Source organism: Notolepis coatsorum, assembly GCF_963971535.1.
Source record: "Notolepis coatsorum genome assembly, chromosome: 10".
Lineage (NCBI taxonomy): Eukaryota > Metazoa > Chordata > Actinopteri > Aulopiformes > Paralepididae > Notolepis > Notolepis coatsorum.
The window spans coordinates 35,167,661-35,194,563 of NC_140174.1; the positions used below are offsets into that span (position 1 = coordinate 35,167,661).

Below are 26,903 nucleotides of genomic sequence, written 5' to 3' on the forward strand. Positions count from 1 at the left end.
TATCAGACCATGGATTAAGTCACTGTAATTTCCTTAGTAGCCATGTCTGCACCTGCATCTGTCTTTATCCATCTGTTTCCCATGTTTTGGTCTGCTACAAAAGTTCTGGATCCTACACAGGCCTATTCCTCTTTATTTATTCCAGATTGGCTAGTTAATGTGGTTTAAAGTTTAGTAGATTGTGCAATCCCCATCATACCAAAAGTTTATTTTAACATCAAAACAAAAATGAACACATTGCCCATGTTTGCTGCACACTTTGTTATGGCGACAAGATGCTGCTGGTCCATGTGCATCCTATTTATTCAACTAATTTGTGTTTTCTTGTTTCCTTTTTTAGGTTTCATTTGGAACGTGAAGGAATAGTGCTTTGGTGACCTACCCTTTTTTTTTTTTTTTTTTTTTTGGAATGTACTAGTGCCATCTTTTTTTGTGAGGGTTTTCACGTGAGTTTCATCACCAGGATCGAGAAGCGACATCTCCGGACGGCGTTGTGGAACATAACCCTTTTGACCTTTTTCTTATTTACAACCATGTGGATGTACTACCAAATGTCTAACAGAAAAGGGGAATCTGTATGGATCGCTTTTTCGTGAATCTAATTCTTCAACCATGGTAAAACTTGCCAACCCTCTGTACACGGAGTGGGTCCTGGAGGCGATACAGAAGATCAAGAGGCAGAAGCAGAGGCCCTCGGAGGAGCGGATATGTCACGCGGTGGCGACGTCGCACGGCCTGGACAAGAGGACGGTCCTGGAGCAGTTGGAGTTAAGTGTTCACGACGGCTCTATTCTCAAAGTCACAAACAAAGGGAGCGCGTCGTACAAAGACCCGGGGAACCCCGGGAGGGTGGGACCGCCCCCATCCGTCTCGCCGCCCGTCCCGGCGGTCCCGCCCAAGGGATCTATATGGAATTTGAGCGATCTGCGGCATATTGATTGGAGTAAAATCCTCAGGAGGGCGATCGAGGGCCTGGACGACGGCCACGGGTCCTCGCTGAAGAACATGGAGAGGTACCTGAGGAACCAGGGCGACCTGGCGAACATCGTCGACAACCCGGCCTTCAGGCAGAGGTTACGGCTGGCGGCCAAGCGCTCCGTCAACAACGGCCGGTTGCTGAAGAACGGCCCGCGCTACAGACTCAACAACCACGGGAACGCAGAGGGGAGGGTCTCCAGGTGTCCAAGTGCTTCCCCTTTTGCCCTATCATGTGTGACACTTCTCCCTCACGAGAGAGATCAGGTAGACACCCCCCCTGCCCTGCCCGTCCCGTGACCTCTGCATTCACACTCACAACGTCCCTTGTACTGATCTTCATCTGAGTGTTCCTCTGGATTTTACTGATCTCAGTAATGAGAGAGCCTGATGAATAATCACAAAGTCAAGTTGAGGGGTTGTGAAAGTGTGACTTATGTAACTAGCCTAATGATGGCAGGGAAGGAAACCGGTTCATAGTTGTCTTATGAGTGGCCTTGAATTAATGAGTAAAACACTGGATGAAAGCATTTATTAGAGCCAGCAGGAAGTCACCTATTAGGGCTGGGTGTCATTTGGAAATGCTTGATACCGGTGCCAATATAGAATTACAGATACCTGGGATTCGATACCGATACCAAAATTATGCTTTTCCCCCCCGATACCTAGCCTGTTGTGTGCATCACACGTGCTGTGTGAGCCAATCAGAGGCTTTGTTACATTTGAATGATGTTGGATTGTGATCGAACAGAAGACATGTTATATCTTTGAACAAACATGCTTATTGGGGCGGCTAGGTGGTGTAGTGGGCAAGGCGCTCACCACCAATGCAGGAGACGCTGGGTTCGAGCCCAGCTCTCCGCATTGCTATCAGCTTGGCTGGTCGTTCATACTATTACAATTGGCAGTGTTAGGGGTGGGAAAGCTGATGGGTGGGGATCGGACGTTGTGGACAGCGACTCCTACAGGTCGGTTGGTGCGCCTGCGCAGCAGAATCAGGAAGCGACGGGGGCGGCGTGTCCCTCCCACGCAGACCCCCGACGCTGAGAGATTGCGCTGTGCAGGTGAAAAGATGCGACGGCTGCTTCCTCGAGTACCGGAGGGGACGCGTGAATATTTTCGGCAACCAACTTGTGTTTAGCGTTTCTCTGATTGGCCACTACGCCCATGTGACCGCGGCAGCGCGAGAGAGCTGCAGTGCGGAAATAGGCTGTATATTGCCATTCTCTAAGACAAACTCTAACCTTAACCAGCTCCTTAACAGCGCCTAAACTTAACCTTTCTAACCTTAACCAACTCGAAACAATGCCTAACCTTAACCTTAACCATAACCAACTCCGAAAGAATATTGCCATTCTCTAAGACAAACTCTAACCTTAACCAGCTCCTTAACAGCGCCTAAACTTAACCCTTCTAACCTTAACCAACTCCGAAACAATGCCTAACCTTAACCTTGACCAACTCCGAAACAATGCTTAAAGTTAACATGCCTAAACTTAACCGGCGAAAGAATGCATGTTAAAAGGGGAAAAAAAAAAATTGAAGGGAATCGAACTTGTCACCAACGGACCGCATGATCCACAGCAAGGCAGCGCTGCCAGTTGAGCTAGTTGTCGATGGTAAAAAAGGGGGGATTACTGCTACATAATGCTGCCGCGACGGAGCTCCGTGGCAGAGCGGAGCTGCCCGCTCTGCTGCTGCCGCGTCGCCGTGGGGGCGTGGCTAGACGCAAGTTGGGCGTGGCTAGACACAAGTTGGTTGCCTTTAATATTTAGGCGGAGGGGACACGTGATGTAAGGCTTCGTCCATATTGCAGCCGGCTTGTGGGAGGCATGGCCTAACAGCGTTCGAGACAGGGGAGGGTAGAATTGGACGATACGTAATTGGGATGGGAGAAAAATAGAAAATGGGAGAAAAGGTAGATAAAAAAAAAAACATGCTTATTTATGATGAGAGAAACTACTTGGGTATCGATTGACAGTCGGTCATTCGATACCAAATTTTTATACCACAGCATATTTTCGATACGCAATAGTATCGAAGCAATTTGATTGATACCATAGGAGTATAGAATTTCAATACCCCTAACCATACATGACACGTTAGGTAGCACTGTATTAGCACTCAGTTATTGAGACTACACAGTACACACACAGCTACAGTAGCTGTGACCCGGCAATGTGTTTATTGAGGTGGCTGAGAGGTAGAGATATAAAAAAACAAAACAAAACATAAAGACCTTTTTAGGTTGCATTGTTTCCACTGACATTGTCACAGAAGAGGGGCCCATTTCAGTTTGCAGAGATTGCGTGTCCGTCACTGACATTCGGCACTAGTACACACACTACACACACTGCAGATGAGATGAGCCTATCTCTACAATGGCAGCAGTTTTGTACTCGTCTGACAATTTGAAGGCTACCGTTAAGAGCAGCAAGTGTTGCGTGGGGAAAATAGTTTTCTCTCCCCTTCCCATATAGCTGAAATCGCTGTGCTTAAATTGGTTTGCGTCTGCGAGTCTTTTTAAAGTCTAGTTGCATATCTGGGGAAAACCTATCCAAATAAATTGTGTGCCCCCCCCCCCCCCCCCCCGCCCGACTCGCGCCGAGTAGCATGTTCCAAGTTATGCATCACAAATGGTCTGTGTGCTACGGCGCTAGTCTCTATCTGCTAGTTTCACTGTGAATAATCAGGAAGTGACACCTTGATACTGCAGCCACAACTGTGACTGTGTCTGTGGTCAGACCAAGAGTGAAACAGAAGTGTTGAGAGACGCAGTGTGTCCTGCAGTGGAAGTCTCTCTCTCTCTCTCAGGCCCACTCTGTTTCCATTTGGTACATTTCAACCCATTGCTCTCTCTGCTTGATGACATCACCGCCTAGCCTAGTTCAGGTTTATTTCAAAAGGATGAGACATCTCTGCCTGCGCAGTTTATCGAAGCATAACTGGTGTGTGTTGGGAATTACAGATCCTTGGAAAAAGATCAGTCTTGGGTCAGAGTTTATTAGATTCTGAGGAGAGTTTGGCAGGAACAAAGGCAAGGAATGAGACTATTTTCCCCCCTCTCTTTCTCTCTCTCTGTTATGCAACCACTCCAGCTCTCTTAACAGCAGTCTAATAGGACCCCACCCCCTGGCTCAGGACAGGCTGCTCTTTGAAGCAATGTAATTTCCTCTAATGTACTTAATTTGGAATCTCCAAAGTCAATCGGTAACATCTCCTCAGCTTGGGTTTTGTTTCTACTTTTTTTTTAAGATGAGCAGTTTGAGCAATTCATCTCTCTATCATTTTAATCACCACAGACTGAAGCATTTCCCCACTGGAAAGAAATTCCCCTATGACTTTTTGACTAGACTTCATACTTCAGTCTGTCTATATACCCATATTATAAAAATAATGCCTTATCAAGCATAGGCTTTTAATCGGAAGTGGACACACAGACACAGCACATCACTTGTCGTCAGTGGTGATGTCAGTTTCCTCTGTTCAAACCTTTTACTTGAACTTGCCCTCTTTTGACAAAATGCTCCATAGAAGTTAGCTGACAAGTGGAAAGAGTGGGATGTGTTTTTGACGTTAGTGTATCTGTTTTAAAACACTATATATAATAGCCTCACGGAAAAGTTAGCCTATTTCTTTTAGGGGATTTCAGCTTTCTTGTTTCTGCAGCCAGCATGACATTTTAGTATGACACTCATGCATGTGTATTATAGCCAAATTGTTTCATGGCAGATTGGCAGCCTAGTGTGACAGAAGTTATTATGGTAACTCTGACTCATACTGTACCAATAGTCGGCAAAGGGTCCACTCCATGCCCATAGCAATACCTTGTCTGGCAATGTCTCTGTTTGCTTCCTTATTCCCATGTTGGAAAATATGGATACAGTAGTATTGGGATGCATTCTCCTACAATATTGTACATGGCTTTTAATGAAAGATCATAAAACCTGATTGAAACACTGAAAGACCTTGCATTTCATCCAGTAATTGAGTCGTCAAATTGCAATACCATAGGTAGGTAGGTACCACAGAAAATGAACAGCAATTATTATGGTATCTTAGCTGGCCCATGTTTAGTGCCAATATTTTATCTGGAGTGCTCTGTTGAAACGCACTCCTAACCATTTGGTGATCACAACAATAAAGCCATGTAATATCTAGTGCAACATCAGTAGTGTTGGAGACTGTTGAATGAATGAATGAATGAAAAACTTTATTTAACAGATTGCAGAATGGGTACAATACAGTACGGCTCAATACACACAATTGTTAAGGGGATGCAGACCAGAGAAAGACGTTTGTCTTGTTTACATCAGGGTCCCCCATTTTCAATTCATAGTGATATTTATGACATACACAACATACATGACATTTATGGCATAGGGACATACATGACATACAGGTATTTAGTACTGTTACATTTGTGACGTATACGATATTCAAATATACAGTACTGTTACCCATAGATCCTGACAGAGTATATACATAATGATGGGGAGGGGACTGTACATGGGGGAGGGGGGTGTGGTGGGTGGGAGAGAAATATACATACGGTGGGGAGAGAATATATCCATACGGTGGGGAGGAGACTGTACATTAGGAGGGGGTGGGTGGGTGGGAGAGAAATATACTACGGTGGGGAGAGAATATATACATGCGGTGGGGAGGAGACTGTCTATTAGGAGGGGTGGGGGGGTTTGGACATTTACGGTGGCCAGTTTCGAATTGCAGCCTCCCGTAGGTGCTCAAGAGCGGTTTTGAATGTGGGTAGGGATTCACATTCCTTTACAGCTTTGGGTAGGGCGTTCCACATTGATGTGGCATAATTGCGAAATGTGTTTAGTCCCTTGTTTGAGCCGAATCTGGGTTTAACATGATTTGTTGAGCTTCCTCTGGTGTTGTGGTCGTGGTATTCACTGACCTTTGGGAAGTATTTTGATGTGTACATGGGTACCTTAGTCGTATAGTGTATCTTGTAGACCAGGCCCATTGCAAGTTGCTGTACTCTGTCATCTACTCTAAGCCATCCTAAGTTGTCAAAGGGGGCAGGGGTGAGGTGAGTTGATTGATTGATTGATTGATTGAAAACTTTATTAACAGATTGCAGAATGGGTACAATACAGTACAGCTCAATACACACAATTGTTAAGGGGATGCAGACCAGAGAAAGACTTTCGTCTTGTTTACATCAGGGTCCCCCATTTTCAATTCATCAGGACATATATGACATACATGACATACAGATAGACAGTACTGCTACATCTATACATTTATGACATACCAGATTTGCAAATACAGTACTGTTTGTGATACAAAAAGAGTCCAGAAAAGGGAGTATACATTTGACGTAAAAACTGTACATTGGAGGAGGTTGGGTGGGGGGGGGGGGGGGGGGGGGCACTGTTCAACTGTACAAGCAAAACTGTACATTGGAATATTGACAACCATACTAGTTAGTTTACTGTACATTGGAGGGGGTTGGGGGGGGGGGGGGGGGAACACTGTACAAACAAGCAAAACGTGTTTATTCCCTTGTTTGAGCCCAATCTGGGTTTAACATGATTTGTGGAGCTCCCTCTGGTGTTGTGGTCGTGGTATTCACTGACCTTTGGGAAGTATTTTGACATGTACATGGGTACCTTGGTCGTGTAGTGTATCTTGTAGACCAGGCCCATTGCAAGTTGCTGTACTCTGTCGGGGGTTGCTGTCTGTCTGTTCTAGGGGTAAGGTCAAGTAGAAGTCTGACCAGTTTGTTTTGTGATGTTTGTATTTGTAATCTTGTTTTTAGCGCCTTTTAGGTGCTTTGGTACCATGAGGTGCAAGCATAGTCGTCGTACCCTTGAATGAGTGCTCCTGCCAGAGTCTTCAGGGTATTCTTGTTTACCAGAGAGGTTGGGATGTTGGGATTCGTGTGAGCCCAACACAACCGTTCGCATGAAATTAGCTTTTGGGCAATATTTTATATTTAAGTCAAATTAGGACTAATTAAATGATGGGCCTAGGGCTTGTGATTGGGAACAAAGGCTTCCTGCTCGTGTTTGTGATGGAGAGCTCTGTAGAGAATGTGATTGGAACTTTGATGAGCCCTGTTTTGACGTCCATTCAAGCCCAGATCCGTGATTTCTTTCTTACCATAAATGTGGGTTAGGATATATTCACCTACATTCTTGTAGAGCTTGATCTGTAAGATGGAACATAAGCTGTTAGGAACTGTCTTAACCCAACATAAAGGCAGAATATAGACATTTTACACCAGTTGTTACAAACATTACCAGAGTAAACAAACACTTTGCAGCCACAAATCAACTGAATACAAACAAATTTGTGTTGTGTGATCAATCACAAACTCACCTGTTGTGTTAGTTATTGTATCAAGGAGAGGGCTCCTTCATTTCCTATTTTAACATTTTTAGTGGTGGGACCGTGGGGTTACCCATTTGTTTACATTTGGATCACATATTGGGCCTTTAAAGGAAACATGGCATAGTGTGTGTCTGTGTTTAGAATATGAATGTGAGAGAATGAATGCATTTGAGTGAAAGATAACGTTTCCAGTTGAAGGCTCATCAAGCTCCTTTCTAATCAGTCATTTGTTGTCATTTTCTTAAACACTACTTTACCAGTTGAAGATGATTGCCTACTGTGCCCCAGCTGTGCTGCATCATCATCAACCTTTTATTTAAAATACTCTGAGAATCAATTGGAGGTGGCCTTCATTTACAACGATGCAGAAATAAAAATACAAACATACAAGATCAGTAAACAAATCGGTTAAAAACGGTTACAGGCAGGTAATGGACAGTTATTAAGTGCTAACCTAAAGCATCCAAGAGATATAAATAAATGTGTTGTGTTTTACGTCATTTTGCAAGAGATTCCATGAGTCTACTCTGCTGCACTAAAAGCAGTCTTTCCAAGATCAGTACTGGAGGAAGAACCAGCCAGCCACTGGAGCAAGTTAAAAGTGAACCAGGGTTTGTAACATAGATGTTATATACGATCATAATTTTCTGACCACGGCTTAATGGGTATACAGATACCAGTGATTATTGCGTCTCTCTCTCACTATAGCATCCTGCAGACAGTGACTGACTCATAATGGTAGTGTCTTAAGTGTTGCCGGTGGTCTTTGTGTGGCAACTTTATATTCATGGCTGTGTGAGCAGCAATCAGCCTCGAACGCTAGTAACAGCTCTCAAATATTGACCTGGCATGTTGGAAAATAGAATAATCGTTGATGTGGCAGTAAACCGCTTTCTCCTGCCCTATCAATCAGTTGATGCAACAGTCGGGAAATGACCACATTCCCTCTGTATCCTCGTTGTCTTTTGTTGTGACGGGCGACGTCATGACAGAATGGCCTTGTTGTCGTACGCCTCCTAGAAAGAAAGGAAGCAAGTTCTCCCTGATTGCATCTGCAGGTCAGAAGGGGACTCTGGGTCAATTTTGAGGTTTGGAGGTCAAACATTTAGTTTTCAGGGTCAGGGTGTTGATCTCCCTCGTAGAGACTAGGAACTAATTACGGGCGTCCCCAGAGCACACCCTCCGAAGCCCCAGTCAATTGATGAGGCCTTAGTGTGCAAAGCGATGATGAGGCAGGTTATTTATGGTCACGCCCTGTGAGTGTTGTTTTCCGGTAAGAAGCTCCTCTCAGGAGGAGGCAGCAGCAGCGTGTTTGATGCCTCTCAGGAGGCCTATATGCCTGTGGTGTTATTAGGTGCAAGGTGCTTGATATTGAAGCCATTTCATTCGGTTTGAAATATGCTACCGTGGTTATTTCAGCCGCCTAACACTGGTTGTGATTCGCCAGGCTAATATATCCGGAGACCACAATAGTAAGTCTTTGCTGAAGTCTGCCTTCTTAGTTTCTAAAGTGATCAATGGGGGAAAATCCTTAAAACCTTGAGCTCATATTCTACTACGTCTGAACTTAACTCTTAAGCCCTTAAATGAGTGTTTGTTCTCAGGCGCGCGCAGCAACTACAATGGATTTTGAATCGTCGTGGCAACAAAGGAGAACATGTTTTATTATTGGTAATTTGATTACATGCTGGTTAATCCCCTTCAAACTGTAGTGTAAGCTTTAACAATTGGATTAAACCCTTAAACTATGATTACCGTGATCGCATACCCATTCAGATGTAATGGATAGGGGGGGGGGGGGGGGTGTAGGCTCTTATGTGCACAGTACTTCTGTGGACCAGACGTGTTAATTATTCAGTTCCTAGTCGGTGAGAGGAACTCAAATCAGGAGATGATCTTTTCCCAATTCACTGAGCCTGTGCGTCTCCAGCTCATCCATTTGTGTCTTGTTTCCTTACATCCGTACAAAGGTCTGTCTTCTGCTTCAACACACTAACTAACAGCATGCCCGCAGTGATGATCTCCAAAACCACGGTTCACTGGCAGAGAGTTGGGCCCAAAACAAACAGGATCATAGGCACTACATGGCCGGCTCCATGCCCATCACTGTTTTCTAAACAGTCCCTCTCTGTTTGTACCCCCCCCCCCCCCCCCTTCCTCCCCTCCCAGCTACGAGTTGACCCCATCCCAATATGCAGTTTCTGTTTGGGAACGAGGGAGTCGAATCGGGACAAGCGGCCGGAGGAGCTGCTGTCCTGTGCAGACTGTGGGAGCAGCGGTAAGTTGTTGCCTCAGGAGCTCCAGTTCATAATATTGCAATGACAGGGAAGCCCCCCGTGAGCCCGGCCCCTCCACATAGTATAACACCGTGCCGTAGTCTTGAGCGCAAGGTTGTGAATAATGTTGGCGAGGCTCGGGCCAGCGGGTCTTCTGCCGGGGACAAGGTCAACGTGTGAATGTGTCCTTATTAAACACGGCAATGACGCCTCGGGAATAGTAGCAGAAACTCGCAGCGGTGCCGGAGGACCGAGACACGGGATTACCGCGGCACATTTAGTTCCTCGGGGGGGAAATGCTCACCCCCTTGAGGAATTTATTTGTGAGGTCCGTTGTTGAAATAAGATATTTGAGGGGAATCCAAATTGCTAGGGGATCCAAATTGCTACGAGAAGGGCAGCTACCGCACCTAAAGTGGCCATTAGAATTTAAAATCACTCAAGTCATTATTTTCACTGGCGTCGAATTGCACCAGCCTTCGTATGAAGCGCACCAGCCAGATTGGATCAAAGATCAACCGTTTTGCCGCAGATTGGTGGCATTTCCTCGGCAGCGTTTTTCTTGTGTTCCAGATGAAATTGCTAACTCTCCATAAAATTACCTCTCCCAAGGAGTCATTTGGTGTTTGAACAATTATTTTAAATGCCGTAAGGAATTGTTCTCCCGGTGACATTTTTATAGCTCAAATTTGACTAAGTAGCGTTGAGGTGGTTTTCATTAAGCGCTCGTAGTGTACACAAATTGTCCTCCGACTGTAAAACAGCTGTTTTACAACCGAGCGAGGGAGCCGGGTGAGGGGAGAAGGCAAGCTTTTTACATGACTTTCATGGATCGGCTTCCATTAGACTGAGTGCCGCTACTGTTTCTGCCTCATTAACATCAAATTATCTGTAATTAGCAGCTCAGATGTTTGATCATACTGTTTTTTAGACACCGCTTGTGAAAAGAGAGTGGGAGAAAGAGGGAAAAAAAGGCCCGGACATTGCGGCCTCACCATTGTTGATGATGCAGCAGTGTGTTTAATGTTTAACCTTCCCCCCGTGTGAAACACTCTGGAGGAGCTAATGTCTCCCGCTCTCTCTTGTGACATTGGTGCTTAAAAGATGGTTGAAATGTGTTGCACTAATATGGTTTTTAATTACCTCCTAAAGGGCATCCATCATGTCTGAAGTTCTCTCCCGACTTAACCGCCAATGTGAAGAGATTACGATGGCAATGTATTGAATGCAAAACCTGCAGCTCCTGTCGAATACAGGGGAAAAATGCTGTAAGTACTATTCCGGCCATTTCTCATTACCAAGCATTTTCAGCCCATGTTATGGTGTCTGAGGTAGAGCTCCTTCTGGGTTTTATCCTCTAGGATTTGTTGGTTTTTCCACTTGGTTTGTACAGCTTCTCTTGTGCACAAATGGGGCGTCTATTTTCCTCTTAAGGCCTACATGACGGAAGGTGTTACATGTATGCAACAGGGACACCCCCCCCCCAAACACACGCCTCCTCTTCTTCCCTTTCAGGATGAGATGCTGTTCTGTGATTCATGTGATCGGGGCTTTCACATGGAGTGCTGTGACCCGCCGCTTTCAAGGATGCCAAAAGGTAAAGTGTTTACACTGTCTGGCTCCTGGGCTTCCTTCTCTCCTGTCAATTCAAAGCCCTTTCTTTGTCGAAGGCCTTTTGGGCCTGTCACTCAGCACAGTAAGGCAGCAGTGGCTTATTAGGAGCTTTGCATGCATATCAAATTATTCCAGGGTCCCCGGGGAGATTCGCTATCTCTGGATTACAGTACAGGCCCTACAGCGAGGCTTGTAATGGTTGTACACGTAGTAGTAGTGGCAGTCAATTCATACAAGTCGCATAGCGTTGCACGACACAAGCTGACAGGAAATCTGTTTTCGGTGGACAGCGAATTGACCCGGTTCTCTTGTACGTTTTCCCTTTGTGCCGCTGAGTATTTGATTGTCACTGTGAGCGGGAGGGACGCTCGCCAGCCCGCGGTATAAAAGGAAATGTTTCAAATGAATACATGTCCTCCCGAATTGATGACCCCAACTAACCGACGGGCTCTGTGTGTGGACGCCCTCCAGGCACCTGGGTTTGCCAAGTCTGCAGGCCGAAGGAGAGCGGGAAGAAGCTGCTGCACAAGAAAGCCGATCAGATCAAACGTCGATATGCAAAGCCTATAGGAAGGCCCAGAAATAAGCTCAAACAAAGAATGTGAGTGTGCCACGATCTGAACATTGCCCTTTCTCTTTTTTTCTTCAAATCCAAGTTTGTATGGATGTACATGCATGTACATTTTTACATGTCCTAGCAATTTGCCTGGTGTGTTTGTTGGTGCACAATAACCAAAATAGACCGACACGTACAGCAAATACACTGATATATAAGCAATATAAACAGACATATGTATACATAGTTATATTTATACATACTGTAGCAAAAAAAACTGAAACTTTGCACAATATATACTAGGGCTGTCAATTGTCTCCAAGAATTCCATTTGATTATGAATATGCTGAAATGAGGCATGTTAAATTCTAATATTATCGATAACATATTATTAAGATAAGATATTCCTTTATTGATCCCCTTGGGGAAATTCAGGAGACATTAACACCATTGAAGCAGGCGTAAACTGCTTAAGGTGAATAAGTTCATTGTCTGTTGTATTTGTGGTACCTATAAGAAACTATCATTAGGCATTCAGCTGTTTTTTTTGTATTGCTGGCGCATTATTTATTTTCTTCTTCTAATTAGAATATTGAAATTCATTCTGACAGCCTGACGATATACATAATGTAAAGGCTAAATCAGGGAAGTGTGGTTTGGGACCCACATATTGGTCTTGGGGGACATTAACATGGGTCCCCAAACTATTCACAAGTATCACATGAAATCCTCTCAACTCTAATTAAAAAAAAAAAAAAAAAATGTCTTTGTCCAATTAACTTGGATAATAATCTGCCAAATCGAGTTTGGGGTCATAGGAATATTTATTTTGAAAATGTGGGTCCCCAGGAAAAACCTGCTATATGCAAATCTCCACTGCATTCCACCCTAGCAAGTTCACCTGCCACTTGTCAGTGCGGAACTACAACTACAAAAAAGATATATAATGGCCAGGTACAGTCTACAAGTCCAAGCATAAAGCTTCTGTGATTGGAGGGATAGTACAGAGATGTCAGAGTTCAGATATATGACCGAGCCTGGCTGCTCGAGGCTTGCTTAACCAATGACTGATGGGGTGAAGTGTGTTGGAAAATAAATACCTCAGAGTCTTTACTTTATGATGAGTTGAGTCATGGGAACCTGAACATCAATAACATGACGAGACGTTTTCTTTTGGGCTCTTAGTCCTGAACGCGGTCGGTCGTTTGGTAGAGGAGGGATATTGCACTCCTGCATACTGGCTCCACCCGCTGCGTAACTGCGTGATCTCCATGACTTTTCACACCTTGCAGTGTTTATTGCTCTAATGCGTTGCTATCCATCCCGCTTTAATTTTTTTAATATATTTTTCAAGAGACCTGGCCCAGAAGAGCAACCATACATATAGCTAGTTCCAGACTGGACATTTAAAGACTCATTAAGACAACAGTTTAGTGCGTTACAATTGGCTTAAACTCCACCCTCTTTTCTTGATCCTCCAATAGGTCAATATATTGCTATATATTCACATCCGACTACTATAGTTTTACATTATATTACACCTGCTGTCCTTTTTATGTGGATTAGAATCTTGATTCTTCTTTTCTTCCCCTCTTCTCACAGGTCTGTGACCAGTTGTGACGGCTCCATCATAGCACTTGGAGGATGGGGGTCACCTGGTAGGGGTCAAAAGATTACCGTCTGTTCCACACCTTCATCTGGTCATGCTGCATCTGTGAAGGACGCCAGAGACAGATTGGCTGTTGCAGACCCCCGTTGGGCGGGCGATGCCCCCCAATTCACCACCTCCACTCCCACAACCACTTCCCCCCTCACGCCCACCTCCACCCCAGCTACACTCACTGTTCACAAGAAAACCAAAGGGCTTATCGATGGGCTTTCCAAATTCTTTACCCCCTCCCCCGTCGGCCGCAGGTCGCGAGTCGAGGCCTTGGGGTTACCCTCCAAACGGTCTAGGGACGAGGGTCCGCAGAAATTATCCACACCACCACCACCATCACCACCACCGCAGTCGATTGCCTTTGCTGCAGATGCCAATCAAAAGCTAACCCCCTCCCCCTCTGCACTTCTGTCCTCTCCCACATTGCCTGGACATAGCCCCCCCTCGCAGGTGTCCAACAGCTCGACCTCTGCTAACTCCCCACAGAGCTCTTCCAGCCAGTCTAGCGCTCCCTCCCTGAGTAGTCTCTGCAATAGCAACCAACTTAAGGGACTCTTCGATGGACTCTCGCACATATACACCACTCAGGGACAATCGCGGAAAAAGGGACTGCCTTGCTACGCGCCGCCTAAGCGCATTCACCGCAAGCAGGATCTGTCCTACGCGTCCAAAACGTGTCCCCAGCGCCTTGGAAACGCGGAGATTAGCAAAAATAGGTTACTGTCTCACTCCGCCTCTCCCGGTCCGGGGCGGCCCAGGGGACACCCCTTTAAGATGGTCAGTCATTACAGACGTAACCCCTTTCTTAAAAAACACAGGACGCTAGCCAGACTGAGATATAAAGTGAGCCCTCAGAAGGGAACCCCTACGCCAGGAAAGGGAGACATGACAGACGGAAGACTTAAGCCTGAGCACCACCATGGTAAGCACGGCTCGAAGCTCCAACCCAAACCTGCGTCTTCCACAAGTTTAATATATATATATATCTTTTTGTTTACCCAACGCTTGACACTGGCAGTTATTATTTTTTTTTCCAGACTTTGAGCTAATGTTTTCTTTTGAGAGAGAGAGAGAAGCAAATCTTTGCGCTCTCTTTTTTTCCTCAGCATTTTAACAACGTTTTTTTTCCTACTAATTTTACACCGCCTACTTCTGAGTTGATTTCGTTACTTAACCCGATTACGTTGCGTTTTGACTTTGGCTGCCGATTCTTATGCGTGGCTTCCATTCTCCTTTTGCCCGTCGGCTTTTTTTTCCCTTTTTTTTTGTGTGTCATAGTGCATGGCCCACTAACTCCCTCATGCTGCTCCTTGCTCTGTCCTTGACCCTCTGCAGTAGTGCGCCCATTGTGATCGCCGCCTAGTCGTGACTGTAGTCGCATCAGCACTCTTCCTCTTCATTCCATCCTCTCTGACAAACTCTGTCGCCGCGCAGCTTCACCTCCACCGATCATTAGACACAAGACCCAGTGATTCAGCCACCCGGGGTTTGGCTCAGAGCTGACAGGGTGATTACAGCCACAAACCCAATCACCCTTTTACACTCGGGCTTGTCTTGAGATAGTCGCAGTTTGGAGGGAGAGGGGGGGGGGGGGGGTTATGTGTATCAAAGGGTGTTTCTAAACAAACAACTTAACATTTCTAACTCATAAACATGCTAATGACGCATAACTTCCATTTGTGATGGATTATTTATTTTCTTCTTTGGGGGGGGGGGGTTAACTTGTGGTTTGGATGCATTTTGTGAAATTGCTGCTTGCTTTCCAACATCACTGGCTTTTCATGTCTACACTAGCCTCCCCTTCACCGCATCTGCTTTTTAATTCATGGGAAACTGTCTGCTGGATGACTAAGCACATGAAAGCGGTTATGCAATTAGGGTGATTTAGTTTCACTTCATTACATTAGGGATTTTCATATAAACATGCAAACATGATACATTATGGGATTCCTCAGAGACATGGCCTCACACAGGCTCAGCAACAATACATACAGCGCAATGGCATTAGCATAGAATGTATTTATAGGATTATTCTTCGCCACACAAGTACTTTCAGACGTCTCCTGGTGTCGCTGCTGCAACCGTCTGGTGTTGATGTCGTGTTACTTTGCCTGCAACAGGCTATGAGGGAGAGCTGCGCGTGAAGCAGGAGGCCCAAGCGGGCCTTGCGGCCGTGTCCAGGGAACACGTGGCCGAGGAGGACGTGGAGGTGTTCGCGCGCGTCCAGGAGCTCTCTGCGCAGGTGAGGGTCAAACTGGGCAAGAAGCCCCCCCCCCCCCCCCCCCCCTCACCGTCTCAAGCAAAGCATCTTTTTAGAGCACCGTCTGGAATCTCAGGTTAGCAGTCGCTCTTATTAGGGAACATAGCGTTCATACGGTCTTCTTCTTTTTTTTCTAATCTCCGGTTCAGAGGACGGGATCTTTGATGGGCACCGACTTGGCTCGCTACCCCTCCGTCATCGAATTCGGGAAGTACGAGATTCAAACCTGGTACTCTTCTCCTTACCCACCAGAATACTCAAGGTACTGCGTATTTTCTCATTTGCTCATTTTCTCATTTGCTCATTTTTCAAACTCCACAATAATCCAATCTCCTGTGTGTGTGTGTGTGTGTGTGTGTGTATATTATATATATATATTGCTTAATATGCTACTACAAATCCCGTGCCTCTCTGCCTCATCTCTTGTCTAGATTGCAAAAGCTTTATATCTGCGAGTTCTGTCTGAAGTACATGAGAAGCAAGAACATCCTCCAGAGACACGCTAAGAAGTGTGGCTGGTTCCACCCGCCGGCCAATGAGATCTACCGGAGGGATGACCTTTCTGTGTTTGAGGTCAGCTGCCCTTTACAGCAATATGGCAATAACTGTGTGCTGGTTGAGATCTGGGAGGGGGGGGGGGGTGGGCGGGTGGATACAACTGTTTGAACAATATCCGTTTGCTCTTTTTTTCCCCCCACGTTTAGGTTGATGGAAATGTCAGCAAACTATTCTGCCAAAACCTCTGCCTGTTAGCCAAGCTTTTCCTGGACCATAAGACCCTGTATTATGATGTGGAGCCTTTCCTCTTCTACATCCTCACAAAGAACGATGAGAAAGGCTGTCATCTCGTGGGTTATTTTTCCAAGGTAACTGTGAACATGGGGAGAAACACAGCTCATCATAATTTCTGTGTGTTGAAAGGGATGCTGAGACACATTACTCATAATTCGTCAATGTTTAGAGTGTTTTGCCTGGATTTATTTTATACACATCAGGAGTGGTGTTTTTAATGAATGCTTATCATTGTGTGTGTGTGTGTGTGTGTGTGTATGTGCGCGCATGCGTTTTAGACAAGGACAGTGGCAGGTGCAATAAATTGGCAGCTTCAGCAGAGCTCTGACATACTTGATCTGTCTCGCCTTCCCTCAGGAAAAGCTTTGCCAGCAGAAGTACAATGTCTCCTGCATAATGATAATGCCTCAGTTCCAAAGGCACGGATTTGGAAGGTTCCTTATTGATTTCAGTAAGTTCCTTCATGTATTTTAAGAACATCAGACTGACTTTTCTCTATCTTTCTTTCTTTCTTTCTTTCTTTCTTTCTTTCTTTCTTTCTTTCTTTCTTTCTTTCTTTCTTTCTTTCTTTCTTTCTTTCTTTCTTTCTTTCTTCTTTCTTTCTTTCTTTCTTTCTTCCTTTCTTCATCTTTAATGTAAAAAAAAATAATCATAAGGGGTGCATTTGTGGCTTGTGCAAGGTGCTTTTATTTGTTAAAGGGTTTGGAAATAGGGCAGTTCTAGAGTGTTTACTACAGTTCTTAGGCAATCAAGTATGATCAGGAATGAAGGCAGCATTGGGTTCTCCCTGCATACATTCGTATTTGACGGCCATAAGTATTGGCCTCGCTATTGCCTCAAGGGGTCTTTTGTTGAAAATGAACCCCCCCCCCCTCCCCCCACCACCTTTCTCTCTGAATTCTGATGAGGTAGAGAGGTTGACTTGGTCTTTATGGATTAGTCCTGTGAAATGCAACACATGTAATATTTAAGGCCTCGCGGTCCACTTGTGAGAAAAGCGAGTGTTTCCTTGAGTGCGTTTCTGTGTTTAGGCAGCACGGATTAGGACAGTTTTGTCATCATAGCTGCTTTTATTAGTTCAAGGGTTTTGCCGTGTTTGTATACGTGTGTGTGTGTGTGTGTGTGAGGAGAGAAGGAGAGAGACAGAGGGGAGGGCGAGCTGTAATGGAGCATTTGATTTCCTGTTCACTTTGGGAGAGCCATCGCGACGCAGAGATGTGAGGGGATCTGCGATATTGAGAGTGCGCTGATAACCAAGGCGGGGATTAAGGGAGATTGAACACAGCTGAGCTCTGAGCTCTTTGAGGGCTTTATTGGAAAATGTAGCTTTGGAGCGGGAAGTTGTTTAGATTGAGATTTGCTGTTATATTGGATCGTGTCGGAGAGGAACACGTCACCTCAGGTAGCGACGAGAGGAAGGATCACATTAGCGGGTGTGAAAGATGTTCCTTTTTTTCCCCCTCCTTCAAATCATAATTCAAAGGATTAAGTGTAGCTCTTTATTGTTTTTTGGGTGGGTGGGGGGGGGGGGGGGGGGCTTTACTAATGGTAATACATTTGTAAAACTGACACAGAATGAAATATGACTTTTTTGTAATTAGCGCATTTTGAATATTCATCGCTTCTGTGTTTGTTATCATTGGCTCCTCTCCTCGGCTTTTGGTAATGAATATTGTCGTGATTACGGAAATATTATGTATTCAGTGTTTGGTGATTAGATTTGCTTGTTTGGTTCCCGGTAGTGGGTGCACATTAAAAGGCATTAATTAATTTCCATGCAGCTCATAATGGATGACCCTTGACTGGACCGCTATAAAACTAATTACATACAGATACCTGTTTAATATTAGTTTCCCCCCCCCACCACCCCCCCCCCCCCGTTCATTATCGCTCCTAAGTACAGCCTCTCATGAGCAATGACATCCAGCTGCTTCTCTCCATTTGTTCTGCTGCTTTGTTTTCTCCTCACCCCCTCCTCTCTCTCTCTCTCTCTCTCTCTCTCTCTCTCTCTCTCTCTCTCTCTCTCTCTCTCTCTCAACCTCCTTTGTTGCCCTTGCCAGCATGTATCATAGCATGTGACAGAGGTTGAAGCAGAGGAAAACTGATTGCCTCACCTCCCCTTTATACTATTTGAAGGTGAAAATGGAGCTCCTCCGAACCAGGGTTTCGTGTCACATCCTTATACATGAATATGTAATTCATGCGGGAGGAGGGGAGGGGGGGGGGGGGGGGGTGGAGGGGAGACTGCAATCTGAAATAGCTCAGCAGCAGTGTCTACCGGGGTAGCTTGACCAAAACAAATAAATATACATTTTGTTTTTGTTTGAATTGTGTCTTTTTTTTCTCTTTCTTTCTTCTTTATTTAGGTTACCTGCTCACCAGGCGAGAAGGACAAGCCGGCTCCCCAGAGAAGCCGCTGTCGGATCTGGGTCGCTTATCCTACCTGGCGTATTGGAAAAGTGTCATGGTGGAGTACCTCTATACGCACCCTGATAGACACGTCAGCGTGAGAGGAATCAGCAGGGCCACGGGGATGTGTCCGCACGACGTCGCCGCTACCCTCCAGCACCTCGGCATGATTGACAGACAGGATGGCAGGTCAGTCGCCACGCCGACCGCCGCCGCTCCTCCCGCCTCTAACCGCCGCCGGGGTGACTCATCCAGGCCAGCAGGGTATTTTTAACAGCGTATCCATTAATGCCCGCAGAATATTGACAGAAGTAAGTCAGGTTAAATACCCCGAGGACGCGGGACACCTGCTATCCTAAAGAGCCAGGTCTTTCATGGCCGTCTTTAACCACACCGTGCCCCTCGTGAATAGTAGGCCGTTTCCCTTTTTTACATGGACTTATGGTGGCGGCTGTGTGACTGTGTGTCGTAGGGTCGTGGTGATCAGGAGAGACCGGTTGATCCAGAGGCACGTGGAGAAGCTGAGGGCGGACCCGCGCGCCAATGAGGTGGACCCGCACGCCCTCCGCTGGACCCCCGCTTTGGCCCTCCACGCCGTCCTGTCGGAAGAGGAGAGGGAGGCCGAGATGGATGTATGTTCCAAACCCGCCGCCTGGCGCTAGCGTTAGAGACGAGGGGGGGGGGGGGGGGGGGGGGGGGATGATGTGTGTCACGGTGGTTCCACCCTGTAATGCTTTTATTGGGTGACTTGTCTGATTAGTCCGGGAGTTCAAACGGAGGCCATTAATGGGCGAAGCATGTTCAATGTCGGTAGGCATTTAATGTTGTGCAAAATCGCCCTAAATCAGTTCATTACATAATTGATAGCACTGAATATTCCATGAAATGCAATCTCGCCACGGTCGCTTAACGGGGGGAGTGTTCCCTCCTCAGCCGACAAACAATCCAATCAAGAGGCCTGTCCTTTTATCATCGGGAGGAAACCTGTGGGTGATTAATTTGTCATGATGTTAATTCCAATCTCTCGTTTTTTCCCCCCGTTTAGCCTCGTTTGCTCCGATGTCGGGGGCGCATGCCGCGTCTTTCCCGGTGGATAATGGGTGTCTTGTCTGTTTAATTAGCAGGCTGAGCGGCTGAGGGAGCGGGCCAGTGGCTGGGAGGAGCAGGAGGAGGAGAGGGAGAGCTACCGGCATCCCACCAAGGTGCACTGCAAGGTGCCCTACAGGACGTACGAGCGCCGCGCCGCCTCCTCGTCCTGGGACAGGAGCCTCCGGGACCCTGAGAACAGGAGCGACGATGACGAATACGATGACGAGGATGACGAAGTCTCTTCTGACGGCTCGCCACCGATCCTGACGAAGGCTCACGCCATGCTGGCAGCTAAGAGAAAGGTGAGCGAGCGCTCCGTTTGTCTGTCCACATGACGCATACTCTGGTTCTGCCCCCCTCCAATAGGATTAGTGGCATTGACCTTGTGGTATGATGATAATAAACAGAAAGGGAATACAATTATAGCTCTTATGTATTGTGTCCACGGCGAAGATTGAAGGAGATTGATAGATATTCATGAATTCACTGGAGGGTTAACGGCAATCCCCATGTCATCTGTAGCCTCCCTGTGGGCCTGTAGCTGTACTGTAGATAATAGATTGTGTTTTCACTGCTAGTGTCGACACTACGCAGGCTAAACCTTGTACCATTCAATGGTCATGGTTAATTTACTACCCTCCTCTCTGTTGCCCACATCTGTACTGTCTATATGGCACTGCCCCCTTGTGCTGGAGATGATATTACAGCCTACTACCTAATGTCACCCAAGACCTTTGAACAGGAACCAACACAGTATGGAATTCGACGAAGAACGACTGGTTCGCGTTTGTGATTCGCTACAATTCCTTTCCAGGACTTGGTTTCGTGTTCTCCTCTCGGTGGACGGGTTCAGTGAGAAATGCAGCTGAGCTGATACATGTAATAGACAGTCGGTGGAAAAGCTGGGGAGAATTTGGAATATGGCCTGTGGTCGGGACTTTGCTCTGCCTGTCTCATTTGTGGTTTCTCCGAAACCCAGGCCGTCCTCATCTGTGGGAATGCATTGCTCAAGTATTCAGGCTCACAGTGTGGTTTTCAACCATTTTAACATTTTAGCACAAAAAAGACCCGGCTCGATGGGATGCCCTCCGTGCTTATAGGAGACAGACATCCGACTACAAAGCCCCTTTTCCCTCTTGATTTTATATAAAACCGAATTGGCTGTGATGGTGAGGTTTCGTTCTGTTTGTACCCAACAGTTTTTTGTGTGTGTCTTCCCTCATGTTGTAACGTTGTGCTGGCTTTGCCTTTTTTAGAGAACCATGGTGCTTAAGAAGAGAGGGCGGAAGAGGAAGAGGGCGAACAGCAGCGTGACGACGGAGACCATCTCGGAGACGACGGAGGTCCTGAACGAGCCTTTTGACAACTCCGAGGACGAGCGGCCCATGCCCCTGCTGGAGCGCACCTGCAGAGTGGGCGATGAGGAGGAGGAGGAGGAGGGGGAGGAGGAGGGGGAGGAGGAGGAGGGGGAGGATGAGGATGAGGAGGAGGAGGAGGAGAAGACGCCGATTATGCCAGTGAAACGCCGGAGAGGTCGTCCGAGGCTGGAGAAAAACATCCTGAAAGACAAGCGTGAACCCTGGAACAAAGGTACATCTGTTACTACTGTACAAGGCCGTCGCATCCCAAAACATGAGATGTAGACTAAACCTCACGTCTGCTCGTATACAAAGAATGAGTAAAACAATTGAATATCACTGAAGTAAGAAGGGAAAAAAGGATTATTATTACATAGGCTACAAAGCATTTGTAGGATATGATGACCATAAAAGGTATTAAAAGACTTAAAATGGTAATAATCATTATATATATATATAATTTGGAGCTAAAACATTTTAAATATTGTTTTACTAAAACTATATTCTGAGTTTGACTGGCAAAATATTAATGTATGGTATTATGTTTAGTTTAATTTAGTTTATTTATTTTAGCACATTATAAAAAAAAGAAAGAAACAGTGCTAGGAGGAAACGAAGCCCAAAGCCAAAGGGCTTGTACAAAGTTCCACTCCCATCTCATTGTCCATAAACAATATGAACGAAATACATGTAAGCATGGTCTACAAAATAAACTACAAAACAGGATCAGAGACATAAGGCAGACACTATAGCGAAAGCATGGAAGATTGACACGAGTCAGTAACAAGAACAATCTTTATTTTATTTCTTTTTTTATTTTATTTTTTTTAGTACAAGAGGGCAAAGGAGAGGAGAATAACATATTAACGGTATATAATGAGGAAAAGGAAACAAAGCAGCCATACTAACAGTAGATGTATGTCTGTCTCTCTACTTTAGGAGCTGATGTGCTCTCAAGGAAACCCGGCCGGCCACGACTAGTGAAGCGGAAGAAGGGCTGGCCCAAAGGAGTGAAGCGGGGGCCTCCCAAATGGAGGCTAAAGAACGAGCGCAAGATGGGCTTCAAGCTCAACCTCTACACTCCGCCGGAGACGCCCATGGAGGCGGAGGAGCACCACATCCAGACAGGGGAGCCAAAGGAGGAGGAGGAGGAGGAGCTGGAGGAGGAGGACCCCATCGTCACAGAGGAGGCCAGCAAACCCAGCAGAGACGCAGAGAGTCTAGACACCGAACTTGAGAGGCTTCCCTCCGAGGCACAAAGCCCTGCAGACATGGGCTCCTCCAAGATGAGTTCCCCCGAAGGTTCCCCTGATGTTTCCCCCGACGGCTCCCCCATGGCTTCTCCTGTCTGCTCTCCCGTCTGCTCTCCTGTCTGCTCTCCTGTTTCCTCTCCCGTCTGCTCTCCCGTCTGCTCTCCCGTCTGCTCTCCTGTCTGCTCTCCTGTCTGCTCTCCTGTCTGCTCTCCTGTCTGCTCTCCTGTCTGCTCTCCTGTCTGCTCTCCTGTCTGCTCTCCTGTTTCCTCTCCTGTCTGCTCTCCTGTCTGCTCTCCCGTCTGCTCTCCTGTTTCCTCTCCCGTCTGCTCTCCTGTCTGCTCTCCCGTCTGCTCTCCTGTTTCCTCCCCCGTCTGCTCTCCCGTCGCCATGTCCCCCGGACAGGAGGACAGACGCTACTCCGCAGAGCCGCCTGAGGGCGACCAGGAGGAGAGCGAGAGCGAGCAGGACTCGCCGTCCAAAGACACGGATCGCCGCGCCGAGGAGGCCACGTCGCGTGACAATGAGGAAGAGGACGAGGACGAAGAGCTCAGAACCCGCGTAGAGGATCAGGACGCGGATGACGAAGACGACGGTCACATCGAGGCGGCGGAGCCTGAAGAAAACGAGGCGGAGCCGGAGCAGACGTCGAAGGAACTTCCTGAATTCACCCCAACTTTTTTAGATCCAAAAGAAGACAACGACTCTGACCTGAGTCAGCAGGTGTCTACCGTACCTTGTGAGGAAGAGTTACCAACCACCACTCCAGACAGCGGCCAGGAGGCAGTGACGGAATCAACAGTAGTAGCAGCAGCAGCAGCAGCAGCCACAACAACAACAACAACAACAGCAGCAGCAGCTGTAGCAGTTGCACCAGTAGCAGCCATGGACTCTGACCACCCTGTAGATTCTGATTGGGAGGAGGAGAGCGCCCCCAGTCCTGTTCCTGATCACCCCCATCCACAGCCAGCAGAGAGGCCACCTCTGAGCCCCGTGCTGAGCGAGGAGGAGCCTCCGGTCTGCCTAGAGGTCGACTCTGAGACGGCCCAGGCTGTCCAGTCGCTCACGCAGCAAGACACCGAGCAGGAGGGTGTGTTCCAGGACTGTGTGGAGACCCGGGAGGCTTGCAGAAGCCTCCAGACGTACACCCACGTGGCCCAGAGTCCCCACCTGACCTCCCTGGATGACTGCCCCCCGTCGGAGCACAGCAGCCCCCTGTCCTCGGCCCACTCCCACCCCAGCCAGTCGGTGCGTTCGGTCAGCAGCCCGGCGGTCTCCATCCTGGAGAGCAGCTACACCCAGATCAGTCCGGACCACGGCGCTATATCGGTACCGTCGCTCCACAACATGGAGACCAGCCCCATGATGGACGTGCCGTCGGTGTCGGACCACTCGCAGCAGGTGGTGGACAGCGGCTTCAGTGACCTGGGCAGCATCGAGAGCACCACGGAGAACTACGAGAACCCCAGCAGCTACGACTCCACGCTGGGAGGCAGCATCTGCGGGGCAGGCCCCTCCCAGAACAGCTGCTCCTATGGCAGCATCCCCCCCAGTGGCCTGGCCCAGAGCAGCTGTGCCGTCAGCCAGCAAATGGCTGCCGTAAACCCGGGCAGCTGTGGCATGATTCAGCAGAACAGCTTGAGCTCGCCACAGCACTGCAACGTCAAGTCGCCCCAGGGCTGCGTGGTGGTGGAGAGGCCCCCTAGCAACGGCCAACACAGCCAGCATAGTCAACACAGTCAACATACCCAACTACACAACCCCCACAGCAGGCACGGCCCTCACAATCAGCATAGCCAACACAATCAGCACGGTCCACACAATCAGCTTAGCCAACAGCACAGTCAACACAATCCCCACAACCAGCTTAGCCACCATCACAATCACCACCTCCAGCACAATCAGCTCAGCCAGCACAATCAGCACACTCAGCATAGTCTTCACAATCAACACGGTCAACACGGCCAGCAGCAGTCCATGGCACAGTGTGGCATGCCCACCAACTTTGCCGCGCCCATGCAGTTGGCAGACATTCCCGAATCTGGCAACGCAAACCTTGCCATGTACGAGAGGATGAACCACCAGGGTGACTATGGCGGCGGGCACTACTCTCAACCCTCTGCCACCTTCAGCCTGGCCAAGCTCCAGCAGCTCACCAACACACTCATGGACCATCCGCACACTCACTCGCACCCTCACCCCCACGCGCTGCCTTTCAACCACTCGGCCTCGCACCCCATCCCATCCTATGCAAACAGCCCCTCCCTGTCGTCGCAGCACCCCGGCCTGGTGTCCCTGTCCCAGGCGCCCCACCGGGTCCCCAACCCGCAGGTGCAGGCCACCATGACTCCGCCCCCCAACCTCGGCTCTCCGCCCCCCATGATGCTCCAGCGCAACATGGGCATCCCCCCCTCCTCGCAGAGGATCCAGACTCAGATGTCCTCCAAGAGCCACCTCTCCATGCGCTCCAAGTCGGCCCCGCTGTCTCACCACCAGCAGCAGATGTACGCCCGGCCGCCCCAGACCGTGGCCATGCAGGCGCCCTCCTCCCGGACGTTGGCAGCCATGCCGCGCATGAACATGGGGGTGAACATCATGCCGGCGCCAGCCTACAATGTCAACTCCATGAACATGCCCTCCCTCAATGCCATGAATGGTTACAGCATGAGCCAGCCCATGATGAACAGTGGCTACCATGGCAACCATGCCTACATGAACCAGTCGCCCCAGTACTCTATGCAGATGGGCATGATGGGAACGCAGCCATACCCCCAGCAGCCCATGCAGGCTCCGCCACATGGCAACATGGTGTACACTCCAGCTGGTCACCATGGCTACATGAACACGGGCATGTCCAAGCAGCCCCTCAAAGGGCCTTTCATCAGACGGTAACTCTCAGTCAGACTGGGTTGGTTCTTCTCGTGTGCATTTATTTTTTTTGCTACTTCAAGATGCACGGATTTCGCCTTTTTTTGTTGTCGTCGTTGTCGTTGTTGTTTTTTTGTCGTCATTGTTTATAATTACTTAAAAACCAGCAGCACTTGGAAAGAATGCAAAAAGTTTCATCAAAATGAGTAAACTTTGAAGCTATGTATAAGTATTTTTATTTTTTTTGTTCCTCCAGACGGGAAGCCTTATATCATTAAGATGAAAAATCTATTTAATTAGTGTTAGCGTCTCTGATGTCTCTTTTTAGAGCAGGTGGGTTCAGAGCTTCAGAGGGAGGGATCTCATCGGTGGTATTGCAGTCGTGTAGCAGCCTCAAATGAAGCCATTTAATGTGCCTGCTACAAGTGGAGTTAGTGGCTTTTTCAACCTGTTCAGTGTACCTGTCTAACAGTGCTGACAGTTAGTTTGTACTATACTCATGCCTTTGTATATTTAAATTATTGTACTTATTTTGTAAAGTGACAATTAGCATGCTTCAGTCTCTCTCGTTAGTGACAGTGCATTGAGTAGTACTGTACAAGTGTTGTGCTTAATAGCAAAGCCATTTTAAAGATATCTGGCCTTTATTAGGTTTCCCCTTCATAGGGGGAAAAAAGATGAAACTATATTTTGTTAATTCTAATAATGTAAAAAAAATTGTAAACTTAGTTCCTGTTTTCTGTTCTGTTTTGAGAGGTTTTATTGCTCTGTATGTATAATTCTGAAGTCTTTTGTAACAGATTTCCTCACGGCAGCTTTCTGTTTTATAAAGCAGACTGATTTCTGTCAAAAAAATAACAAAGCATATCTCAGTGTTTGTACCCTGACAATTCTAAAACATTTCAAAGAGTACCAATGTCCGGAAGTGTGGCAGAATTTAAAACAACTAAATGATTATAATGACGAATAACAATAAAGAAATATAAATTTAGTCCAAAGTTGATATTTTACATAATGCCTTTAAAAAGTTCCATTTTCATTCCATCTGTAGATTTGTTTTCTATCTTTATAAAATGTTGGATTTATATTTTACCGAAGTGTAGAAGAGTAGAGCCTGTGAATAGACCAAACTAAGCTAATGGATTTGCATGTAAAACGCAACTTGTACTTGTGTTTTTGTTTATATTGCTCTTTTGTAGCCTTTGTACCTGTACAGAGTTGCTGGTAGGAAAAACGGGGGAAATACCTGGCTATGTGCACAGATAATTGGACAGAATGACAGTCTTGTATTTATGACTTTTCTCCTTTTGTCAGTCACTTAAATGCTGTACATTTTAGCATAAGAATAAATTATGATTGACCATGTACATGATTCTTCTTCTTTCGGTTAGAAACATGAACCCCCCCCCCCCCCAAGCTAAGGCTTGGCCCCG

General features: G+C 47.1%; 1 protein-coding gene across 2 annotated transcripts; it reads left to right on the forward strand.

Moving 5' to 3' along the window:
- The first annotated feature begins 577 nt into the window (after window positions 1–577).
- On the forward strand, window positions 578–26,826 carry kat6b (K(lysine) acetyltransferase 6B). Of its 2 annotated transcripts, none has more exons than XM_084322562.1 (16): window positions 578–1,242; window positions 9,508–9,616; window positions 10,767–10,882; window positions 11,130–11,211; window positions 11,700–11,829; window positions 13,387–14,366; window positions 15,565–15,686; window positions 15,854–15,966; window positions 16,136–16,277; window positions 16,409–16,570; window positions 16,854–16,947; window positions 18,863–19,094; window positions 19,378–19,537; window positions 20,027–20,296; window positions 21,251–21,584; window positions 22,292–26,826. In XM_084322562.1, exons 1-16 carry the CDS (start codon window positions 613–615, stop codon window positions 25,492–25,494), a joined length of 6,879 nt encoding a protein of 2,292 aa, XP_084178688.1. In that variant the 5' UTR covers window positions 578–612; the 3' UTR covers window positions 25,495–26,826. The 2 variants fall into 2 exon arrangements, with proteins under 2 accessions (XP_084178688.1, XP_084178689.1); XM_084322563.1 differs by having other exon boundaries at window positions 20,030–20,296.
- The last annotated feature ends 77 nt before the right edge of the window (window positions 26,827–26,903 follow it).